The following is a 12,268-nucleotide window of genomic DNA, read 5'->3' on the forward strand; positions in this document are numbered from 1 at the left end:
AAGTTTTACAAAGTCCTTGATGCCTTCCCTTATCTAACCACATAAAAGGTTAAGATAAAGGAACTATTTTGGTATACTTAGGGCAGTCAGAAAGCTACTTTGGAGAGAAATGTTTTGCAATAGTTGAGGCCGTTTCCTTGTTTGTGTGAGGATCCAGTGTTGTCCTTCTTGCTGCCCCCTCGGCACTTCCTGAAACAGCGCAGACGTTCGGGTTCAAGGGGCAGCTTGTCCCTCTGCCTGCGTCCCGCATCCCGTCTCCTGCGCCTCACTGCCAACTCCGTCTTGCACCCTGCCTGCCATTTAAAATGCAAACTCCAAAGCATATTCCTGACAGTTTTCCTTCCTTTAGGCTTCCCACATGTTTTCTCACAAAAAGCCTCAGGGCTTGGGCTAGAATTCTGAGCAGTCACCTTTTCTCGTGACTGAACAAGCCCTTCTGTGTCCACACATCCCAGACCCGCCTAATAATAAGATATCAGCTGTCATTTTGTCCTTGATTCAGCTGCTTTAGAAAACTGAATTTGCTGGAGGCTTAAAAAGTAGTGTGACCGGTTTTTGTTTCGTTACTTTTTTAAGATGATAGGTGATACGTTTAAAAGATTATATTATACATATGTGTTATAAAGCATAATTATATCCTAAACACCCATGAACCTATCACCCTCTCCCAGAGGTACTCACTTTACTGAAGCTTGTATTTATAACTCTTCCTGCTTAAAAAGTTTTTATCTCACGTCCATGCATACCTAAACCATGTAGAGTTTAGTTTTTGCTTGTTAAAAAAAAAACAGAATTTATGAGGCCAATTGAGGCTGCTCTTCTGCAGAAGCCTTTCTGGGAGGTGATCCGCTTAGCATGCAGGCTGCAGTTGCTCAGAACCAGCTGGGAGCTCTTTGTTTGAAATTTCCTGCGGAGGTAGTTTATCAGCTCCTCAAGAATTGGTGCTGTTGCTTTACAGCATGCTGGTCTGACTCAACTCCTTTTCCTGTCACTCCTCTATCGGCCCTATTCACTGATTTAAGGATTATTTAGTGGGTGCCTTTTGCAACCAGGCCCCTGGATGGGGATCAGCAGTGAACTGAGGAGAGACCCTGCTCCCGCTGAGGTTACTGCCATCCCTCCTCCTCTCCTCTTTGTCACTTGAGCGACAACTATAGGCCACAGGCTAGTACACTCCAAGACACTAAGCAGGAGTTAGGGAACCAAGGGGTCATGGGATCAGCGTGTACTGGGAGCCTGAGGGGAGACTTATGGAGGGACTTCGGGAAGTGGGCTGTCTTAGGTCCTTTGCGGCCTCACCTGGATATCTCTGACTCTGATTTTCTTTGTTGGGCCAGCTTCCCTCACATACTCATCCAAGCCCATGTCATTACCTCCATACCTGCCTAGGAGCCCCTGCCATGTGGGGTAGAGATCAGGACTCTGCAGTGAATGAGGGCATGAGCACTGTAACCCTGCAGTCTGGCCACTGAGACTTGATTCTTTTATATTAGAGGAACTTAAAAGTCACACAGCAGTAGTCATGGTGAGGTAGAGTACAGCATGGGGAATATAGTCAGTGCTATTCTATAACTATGTATGGTGTTAGATGGGTGTGAGATGTATCGAGATGATCATGTAGTAAGTTATGTAATATGTAATCACTGGAGCATACACCTGAAGCTGATATAATAATGTATGTCAACTGTAATTGAAAAATAAAAATGATTTTTAAAAAAAGTCATGCTAGGTCATTAAACATTAGATTGCTGACACAGATACAAATTGCCTATGTAGTATAAATATGGAACCTTAAATATGTATATTTATTTATACATAATATAATATAAATGAATTTTATATATTATACTGGTATGTATTATATGTTCTCAACCAGTCTCCACATGAGCCATTCACCAGAACAACTGACATTTTACAACACCTCTGTGAAACAGAATGACTAACACAGAAACTCTGAGCCCTTGTGGCTCTAAAGCAATCTCCATATGCCTGGGCACATCTGCTCTCTTGGGCTGAGTTGTGTGATTCCCAAGACTTTAGGGTTTGTTTCCAAACCTGCGTATGCCAGTTGTACTTGTTATTAAGTTGGAAACCTTAATTAAGTGTTCTTACACACTGATGAAATATGAATTCAAAAAGAAAATTGTTTCAGGCCAAAATAAATTGAAAGCTTTTGAAAGACTCACTAAAACATTTTAAAAATACTTTGAATTAGGCGTGAGAAGGTGATTGTGAAAATTTGTAGGAAGAAGTGTGTTAAATCTAAAAGAATTCTTGCTCAGACTGTGCTACAGTTGTCTTAAAAGTCTTGTTCTGCTCCACTTTAAATGAACTAAAATTGGAAATTCTACACAGTACATAATAAATTTATAAAAAAACACAAAAAAACCCTCATCAGCAGACAATACTTGAAGAAAAGACCTTGGCCTTTTCTCAAAAGATTAGTGAAAAAATAGGCATTTATGTTTTACTTTTAAATAAAATTTTATATATCTACACATAGATGTGTGTATATATGTGTGTGAGAGATCGATTTCCATGATCCCCATCTTTAAACGACTTCTCTACCTATTGGTCTCAAGCATATTTGAAAAGAGGGCTTTACTGTATGTAGTTGTACTTATGGTCTGAGCAGCTCTGCACAACTCAGGAGTGGTTTTGTACAGCCAACTTCCCTACAAACCTCAGATGTGACCACATTTGCTTGGGTTTATATGTTTTTTTATTTTGTTTTTATTTATCAAAAATTTATTGAGAGCCATGAGAAAAGACTCTCATCTTTAAAACAATGGTTTGAAAAGAGAGAAAAGGCTATGTCAGACCGCTGGATGGATGAGGGAGGTCACCACCTCCTGGTGCTCTGCCCTTTCTGGCCCAGTCACACTCCCAAGCTGACCTTTTCTCTAACTGCCCCAGGAGCCCATGGAGGTGGGGCCCCTGCCGCTGGGGGTTTGCGGAGAGGCAGGAAGGCAGGATGCAGGCTGGAAAGTGGGCCTGTTGTTTTCAGCCTCTGGACCAGTACAGAGAGGAGGAGGCCAGCCTGGGTAACGGGTCCAAATGAGAAAAGGGCCTCTTGACCACGCTCAAATTTTTTTGATCCCAGTTCTTGTCAATCAGATGGGAAGGACCTATAGAACTGGGAGGAGAACACTGTCACTAAATAGGGACACATTTCAGATCCCGTTTTAGCCATGCCCCTCAGCTTATTCAGCCATAGAAGCGACGTGCTTTCTGCTTGACCTGTTTGTGTGCTTGTCTGACTGTATGTGCGTGCCTGTGTGTGTGCGGATGTTGGAAGGCCATAGATGAGGGCTACTTTAGCTCCAGTCCAGACGAAGGCCTTGGACGCAGCCGCCTCCTGATCTGAGATACTTTGTTTTCCTTAATACCTAAGGAAGAAAACCAAACTTGTGGAACCAGACTGGAGTCAGAAGCCCAGCTTCATTTCAGCCATCCCAAGAGGATCGTCTAGCTATTCAGCTTTCTCTCCGTTTTAGCTTCATTGTTGCTGAAAGTGTGGGTCCCTACAGTGTACAAAACCATGGAAACCACTGTTCTCACAATGCTGAAGCAAAGGGACTTCAGTAAGTGGAGATGGGTGAGAAGGAGCGGAGAAAGGTAGGCACCGACACAGGAGCCCTATTTTGTTGCTCTGAGGAGTAACTGGACCCCTGCCCAAGAGATCCCCAAGCCCTGCAGAGAAAGAAATTGCAGGGGCATGAGTCATCCCCTGTTTTAGAAGAACACAGGGGTGCCCTATGGATTGGGGGGCCTCCCTTATCAAGAAGTAGGCAACTGAAGCACACAGATCATGCCTGGCTGAAGTCTAGGGTCAGCTTCTGGCTTACTATCTATTTAACCAAGTGGATTAAGTGAGAATTGACTGGAATTGTACACTTAGAGTTCCCTTACAAAACTCCGTTATCTCATAAGCTGGTTTAATGGAACAGGCTGGCAGGGCCTTATTAGAAGTAATTGAATATAGTGCCTTTCAGAGCAGGGACCCAAAGGAGAGTGTGCAGCCAGGCCTGTGAGACCTCACCCCTGTGTGGCCACAAAAGACGAGCCTGGGGTCTAGCTGCAAACCACACTGTTAGTGTCTACCCCCAGGGACAGGCCCAGGTCTTCCCAAGAAGAAAGGCACTCACTCCATTTTAAAAGCATTTCTTCAATACTTAGAGTGAATTAAATGTTTTATTAATCTTTTATGTATGTGGTCTTAGCCTACCTTTGTTTCCTTAGCATAGGAAAGAAAGCAGTTGGTTAACAGGACCAACTCGACTTAGGCTGTGAGGGTTTGAATCTTAGCTTTTCTACTTACTGGCTGAGTGACTTTGTGTTATTTAACTTCTCTATTTCTCAGTTTCCCCATCTACAAAATGGGAATGATAATGTTACCTACCTTGCTGGGTTTCTGTGGAGACTGAATGAGCTAATACATATAAACTTAGAACAGTGCTTAACATAAGTGAGTGTTCAGTGATTATAGCTTTCACTATTTCCACAGAAAAGACTTTGTTCCATTTCATAGCTTTTCTGCCCACCTCTTCTCTTAGCTATTGATAGCAGCATGAATTTGGAATGAGCAGCATTCACAGAGGAGTATCTGAATGAAGAAGGCAGTACGCATGGAGGAGCTCGTGTCTATAATCAAGGGACATTTTGAACCCTGACTTTGCTAGGGATAGTGATGTGACCTTGCACAAGCCATTTGTCCTCTCTGGTCTACATTTCTAAAGTGTGTGTGTGTGTGTGTGTATGTGTGTGTAACTTTCATTGCAGGGTTTGTTAAATGAATCTCATTTCTGCTTGGGGTGAAAATTGAGGTAATGATGAAAAATGCACAGACTGATGAAAACGGCCCGCTCTCCCAGAAACATGTTCATTGTAGAACATTTGCTTTAAGGATGCCAGACTCACTGGAAAGGGTTGATGTTTGAGCGTGAGTTGTCCTCATACAGTTAGTAACTGACTGTCTTTCAGGAAAGTTTTACTTTATTAGTGAATTTAGGACTTTTTCTTTTCCTTCCAGCAGTTTCTTTGACAGTCTTATTTTTCTCTTGGGTTCCTTTGAGTTCACTTGCCAGTAATCTATAAATATTTTTATCAAACAGCCTGCGCCTCAGGTGACATAACTCCCTGCAATTATTATAGCCTTCACTTAATTCCAATGTATAAGCCACAGTTTCCATGTATACTCTCATCTCCAGTAACTTGTAATTCAGTGGATGACTCTGTTCCACTCAGCCTAATGGATGAACATCATATTTCCTTCCAAAGAAATTGAAGTAAACCATAGGAAAAACTGAATCAATATTTCTGTTCTCTAGAAAATTAATTACATTAAATTTTAAAAATATAGCCTATTAGTTGAGTTGTGTTTTAGAGGAATTAAAACACTATGCATGGTATTAGAACTAGTGATGTTTTTATACCCTCTTTTATTTGAAAGAGCAGTGCATAATGTACAGCACTTAGATATAATTGATATAATTTTCCCGTATGTTAAATGGCTTAACCTGAGAGTTTAAGGAAAGAAGCCACATGAAAGAGTGAGAAGCTATAACCTTCCCAGGTTTCTTTCTTTTTTTTTTTTTTTTTTTAAATATATCTTTATTGATTTCAGAGAGAGGAAAGGAGAAGGAGAGAAAGACATAGAAACATCAGTGATGAGAAAGTCATTGATCGAGCCCGCAACCCGGGCATGTGCCCTGACCGGGAATCGAACCCCAATCGCCTGGATCCTAGGTCGACACTCAACCGCTGAGCCACACCCGGCCGGGCCCCAGGTTTCTTTTGGTTGGTTGTTGACTAAAACACAAGTTGATGAATCTCAGCTAGAGCTCCAACGCCAAGGGCCAGCTCGGTGTGATATCGATAGGTGTTCTGTACCTGTAGATCTCACGTTTCTTGCTTATGAACCTCTGTAAGAACCAGGAGGAAGTTTGGGACATGCTCCTGAGAAATGACACTTTTTTTTTTCTTTTCACAAAGCTTGGCATAGAGTTCTGGGGAGTTCACATGAACTTCCTGAATTCCCTCATTGACTCCCACCCCTTCTACTGTAGTTCACTGAACACTGGAGGCTTCTTCTCACTGGGCTTGATCACACTTTGATTTTTTTAATGGCGATGAGTTGGACATTTCTGGAAACCAGGAGAAAAAAGACAGCTCAGAGGATTTTTATGATACAATAAGAAATATATCTGTCTTTGTCCCAGTTCCTACCACACAGCTCTTAAAACCCTTGGAATCCCGGAGTGATGAGAGTGACAAGTATGCTAATGGGATAACTGATGATTGGGGAACCCTAGATAGCTTCAGGATAGGGAAATGTCTGGTCACCAGAAAAACCAAGGCATGTTTAGAAAGTTGGAACTTTCAGCCCCAGCCCCCAGCCTCCAGAGGAGAAGGTCTACAGGTTGAGCTAATCACCAGTGGCCATTGATTTGATCAATAATGCCTATGTAATGCAACCTCCATAATAACCACTAAACAATAGGGTTTGAAGAGCTTCTGGGTTGGTTAACACAATGAAGTGCGGGGAAGGTGAAGCAGCTAACGAGGGCATGGAAGCTCCCCACTCCTGTTCCCATACTTTGTCCTGTGCATCTCTTTCATTTGGCTGCTCCTGAGTAACCTTCGTAATAAACACACAGGAGTAAGAAAAGCGTTTTCCTGAGTACTGTGAGCTGTTCTAGCAAATTCTTGAACCTGAGGAAGGGGTCATGGGAACCCTCAGTTGATAGCTGGTTGGTCAGATGTGCAGTTGAATCCTGGGACATGAATCTGGCATCTGCAGAGAGGGCAGTCTTGTGGGACTGAAACCTCGAACTGTGGAGTCTACACTGACCCTGCATAGTCATCATCAGAATTGAACTGAATTGTAGAGCACTGAGTTGGTATCTGGAGAGTTAGAGAATCATTTAGTGTGAGGGAAAAACATACATTTGGTATCAGAAGTGTTGTGAGTAAAAACAGTTCAGAATTATGCCCACCCTTTAAGAGTTATTATATACAGTGTTCCACGGTTATTAAGAGTAGAGGCTCAGCTACTCATATCTGCCTTACTGCATCTGCAGCCTTTGGGTTCCTTCCTATGTACTCTACAAACACCCCTTTTTAGTTTAAGCTTGTTTGGATCTAGCTCTACTCCCTAAAAACGATTTCTCTCTTTATCAAACTCAACCAGGTCTCCTCAGTTCACACCCACTTGGATAGCTACAGACGTGAAGACAGATAATAAGCTGAGGATGTTGAGGATATGGAGAAATTAGAACTCTCTTACCCTGCTGGGGGGAATATAAAATTGTGCAGACACCTTGGAAAATGTTCTGGCAGTTCCTCCAAAGGTTAAACACAGAGTTTCTATATGACTCAGTAATTCTACCATTAGATATACACCCAATAGAATTGAAAGTGTATGTCTACACAAAAACTTGTAAAACTAGCATATTAGTAATAGCCAAAATGTGTAAACAACCCAAATGTCCACCAACTGATGATGAATGGATTTATAAAATGTGGTATATCCATACAATGAATATTAGTCAGCAATAAAAAAATAATGAAGTACCAATACATGCTACATCTTGGATGAACCCTGAAATCATGATGCTAAGTGAAAGAAACCAGTTACAAAAGATCACATGTTTTATGCTTCCATGTATGTGAAATGTCCAAAAAAATAGGTAAATCCATGGAGAGAGAAAGCAGGGACTAGGGGTACAGGGAAATGGGGAGTTACAATTAATGGGTATGGAATTTCATACTGGGGTGATAAAACTGTTCTAACAATGATTGCGGCAATAATGATTTTACAACTATATGAGCATGCTAATAGCTATTGAGTTGTAAACTTTAAACAGGTTAATTGCATTATATGTGAACTCTGTGACAGTAAAACTGTTCCAAAAAAAATAAGAAGAAGAAGAATATAGGCTCTGGATCCAGGCTGCCTGTGTTCAAATGGCTGTGGAAGCTCTGGTGTCCCGAGACAAGGGGTTGGGTGCAAGGACTGCATTTGGAAAGATACCCCAGGAGGCAATCAGGAAGTAGGAAAGTGAGACAGGAGGAAGGAAAGCCAAAAGGGAGGCCTTGATGAATGACTTACAGTTGTAGGCAACTGGGGCTCAGTCCTGCTGGGGTCCCTGGAAATGCTGTGGACACCACAATTCAGAATTGTTCTACCAAGAGAAGAGAAAGCTGGGCTGTTCCTATGAGTGCTGGCTCCCCAGCCTGCTCCACAGAAAGGCCAAACATGTTCCCACAACTGGAGAAGCCCTCAAACAGGTAGAGAGACACGAAGCCAAAGAGAGGGAAACAGAGGGAGAGAGACATCAGGTATTGAGACAAGAACAGTCAGTACATGGGAACTGTTCCCCAAACCCACAGGTGACGTCAGGGTGACGGAGCAGATGCAGGCAGAGCATCGGCAGTACCTGCTGACCGGAGCATTACTCAGCCCTCATCTTTAAACTGGGGGAAATTATAGCTCCATCTCATATGAGTGATGTGAGGATTAAGAGTTAATGTGGTATTTAAGAGAGTCTAAAATGCCCATCTTGAATCTTTCTCTACTTTTTTAACTTCTGACTTACCCACAATCATTCCTCTTCTGAATGAGCTTCTAATAAGATAGAGAATACATTCAAGTATTAAAAGTTTCTAAAAGAAATAGAATCGTCCCTGAGAGCAGTCTTCTTATTAGGCCCCCTTTTGCGTCGCACTGACTTTGAACGGCTGCCTTTCGAAATCCGCCACGTTTTGCTTTAGCACGTGAGGATGCCCGTCCCATCCAGCGAGCTCTGGTACAGAGGGCTCTGTACCGTCTCCTTCTCGCTGTTCTGTTTCGTGGGACCTGTTGGTGGAATTCAAGTGAGAGGGGTGTGTCGCAGCACTCTGCTTTCCTCTGTCCCCTGCTTGTGCTCTGAGGACGGGCACCCTGGGGAGCTTCCTCTCTGGGAAGCCGCAGCCTGGGCATCAAAGGCAGCGGCTGCGACCCAGGCACTGCTGAGCTCCGCTTCTGCCCAAGGCAGTTACACGCAGCAGGTTTCATTGCTCGTGGGTGACTGAAGCAGCCCACTCAGTGAACTGCCTCGGGGGGACAAGGTATTGGGTTGGAAAACAAACCCCACCCAGGCCGATTGGGCTCAGTGCTTAAGTGCTGCCCTCACACTGAAGGGCCTCGGGCTCGATTCCAGTCAAGGGCACGCACCCCAGCTGCAGGCTCGATCCCTGGCCCTGTCAGGGTGGGTGCAGGAGCAACCAGTCCATGTGTCTCTCTCACACCAACGTGGTGTTTTTTTCCTCTCTCTCTCTCTCCCTTTCACTCTCTCTGAAAAGCAGTGGAATAAATAGCCTCAGGTGAGGATTAAAAAAATAAAAATAAAACAAAAACAACTGTTATATCCAGTTCAAGCTGCCACAATTAAAACTTAAAGATTTGTTCACCCAAGAAAATACCTCTGTGTTGTTTCAGGCTGTGATTCTTCAGTTAACCTGACATTTCAGCAATCCAAAACCGCCGTGGACAAGCTCTTCACTTTGCTCCAAGATATTGCCGGAGCTCGGAGTCTCATGAAACAGTTCAAGTCTGTGTATGTTCCTGGAAACCATACCCACCAGGCAAGTGCATATGGTGTAAAGTAACAATTTAATCTGTGTTGCATTTTTAGGATTCAGAGACTGCAAGAAAAATTTCCATTTTTAACCTCTCTAAAATGAGGCAGTTTGCTCTAGATGAACTCCAAGTCCCTTTCCAGTTCACAGTTCTGGGTTTCCCTGAATCTAAAAAGCATCTGGATTCATTTGTGCAGCAGGCTTGATGTAGTGAGGTGAGCACTGGATTGGGACAGTCACCGCTTTATAACCGTGGCTCTGTCACAGTCTTAGTCTGTAACCTTAGGCAAGTCCCTTCCCTTCTTTGGCTCCAGTTTCTACAGGTGCCAGATGAGGGGCTGGCCTTGGATGATTCCCAAGTTTCTGGGTCTAAGCAGTCCATAAGCATTTTGAACAATTAGAATAATAAAATTACCTAATAGTATTATGACAGTGAAAAAAGAGAGTTTGTGATAGCAAAAGCATTTATTTAAAATTGCCCCACTGCTCTCTGAGGGGGCCGGAGGGGGGGTGGTATTTGACTAGTGAATAGGAAGATGGTAAGAGAATCCATGAATAATGGAGTAATTGCTCTGTAAAAACTCAGCAGGGAGGAACCATAGACCCAAAGGGAAGCTTAAGGAGTGAAGAAAGACTGGAGGCATCAGGGCTGGGCAGTCTGTGTTGGGTGAGGAAGGAGACAGCACTCAGGCTCCTGGTGGCCAAAACGAGCTTTCAGGGAAGAACAGGTACTTCTGATGGAACAGGTCATTCAGTTTTGCTGTGAGGTATGTGAAGGAACCCCCTCCTCCTTCTCCCCATGAAATCTTCACCAAAATCTACTCCATTTGCTAAGGCTTTGGAGAGCTAAATGTCTTGTTAGTGAGGACTATGACATAGTGAGGGGTTGACTTCAGGATACTGACCTTTTAAAGCAGGCATGTTCTCAAGAGCGAGGTTACCACCACAGCCTAGCAAAACTAGGCTCTTCCTCCCATGTATTTGTAGAGTAACTGATACTTAAAGAGCACTCCTGCACTCAGTGTTTCCTTTCCATATCAGGACAAGTAAGCCAGAGACTATTGTTATCCCAGGATCTAGGAAGGCCAAGTGACTTGCCTCAGGCACACAGGTGAGGAGGGCCAGGTGCCAGGACTTTGCCACAAATACAAAATCTCCTTCCCTGCTGTGTACCGTGGTTTTCACGGAGGCTATAGAAATAGTCATCAGCGGTGCTGGTGGGCATCTGAAATCACCCACCAAGATATAAAAGACCTTAGAAACTGGCCCTCAACTTAGAAACACAGATTCCCATCCTTTATGCAGTGATCTAAAACACCTCTTCCACAAATACAGATAAAGTCACTCATCATTAATTATATGTCTTTTTGCCATTAAAAAATAGCAATCTTAAACACTAGGGTATGGACTAGTTCTACAAGACATGATAGAACTGGTGATATATGATGATATTTAGACCAAAGAATGTCGAAGTAAATGGCTGCTATAGTTGGCAAAGAGAAAACAAGTCACTAAATTAATGAGGCCTTTTCACTGTTATGATCGTCATGGTGATTGATTTGGCCAACTTCACATAAATATGCATTCACTATAAATCTGAGGCATGGTGAGGACAATGATAAGTTTCATAGACTTCATCTCCAGACCTCAGAGCCCTGTCCTGCAGCCATGGCCTTTGGAAAGTGAGCTTTCCCCTTGCTGCATATACCCTAAATGTCGGTGAGCAGGACATGGGGACAAGAAGGAGGGGGGCAGTGTGTGTGTGTCTGTATCTCGGAAGATTAAATAAATAATGATACAGACACAGTGGAATGTGGGGCAACCATTAAAATGAATGGGATGGATCTGAATGTTCTGAACAGAGATTGTACTTGAACCCATGTCTCAGGCTCTGCCTCTCAGGGAATTCTAACTAAAACAGAGGTACATGATATATGATGTGAAAGAAATACATGTTGTAGATCAATCTATAAAGCATTCTCCTATTTTGGTTTAAAAATGATAAGCATATGGATGTATATATTTAGTCAGTCTTTATATTTTTGTGGAAAAGTTTAGAATGCTTACTTTGGTGAGGGATGGGAAGGGTTGGATGGACAAAGAGGACCTCTGACTTCTTGCTCTGTATTTACATATATCCAGAAAAAGGTTCTGATGGGATTATGGTAAATTTTACCTATTTTGGTTTTTGAATATTTTTCAAATTTAAAGAAGCTTTAAATCACAGAGGTAAGCCCTATGAGGACAAACTAATCTGGTTTGTTCACTGCCATATCCTCAGTGACTGAAGGGGTACCTTGCTCATAGTAGATGCTTAATAAATATTTGTTGGGTGCACCTTGTATGCAATACATATATCTTTATTACATATCAGAGGATTTGATGGGACACAAAGTGTGTGTAATTAGAAAGGAAAACGTCCAGACCAGAATCGGCATCCAGTTGTGTCTAGTTTTGAAGACAGGTCTTGGCTGGGCAACTTTCTATCCATTTCTCCTCCCAATCTGGTCCTCAGTCCTGTGGCTCCAGGGAAAATGTGTGCTTTCTGCCTAGCTCCATGCTATTCCTGCACAGAAGCGAGTTGAGATGTCCTGGGGTCCCTGGAACACCTGCGAGAGCACTAGACCTGGTCTGGCCCTGGCTTCCT

At 43.0% G+C, this 12,268-nt stretch overlaps 1 protein-coding gene across 1 annotated transcript in view; it reads left to right on the forward strand.

Moving 5' to 3' along the window:
- The window catches only part of SCFD2 (sec1 family domain containing 2), a 285,626-nt gene that overhangs the window by 237,239 nt on the left and 36,119 nt on the right, over positions 1–12,268 (forward strand). Inside the window, exon 6 of the mRNA XM_016207064.2 lies at positions 9,482–9,627. Within this exon, the coding sequence (XP_016062550.2) occupies positions 9,482–9,627 (146 nt within the window). The remainder of the gene's footprint in view (positions 1–9,481; positions 9,628–12,268) is intronic.

Source organism: Miniopterus natalensis, chromosome 1 (genome assembly GCF_054644295.1).
Source record: "Miniopterus natalensis isolate mMinNat1 chromosome 1, mMinNat1.hap1, whole genome shotgun sequence".
NCBI lineage: Eukaryota > Metazoa > Chordata > Mammalia > Chiroptera > Miniopteridae > Miniopterus > Miniopterus natalensis.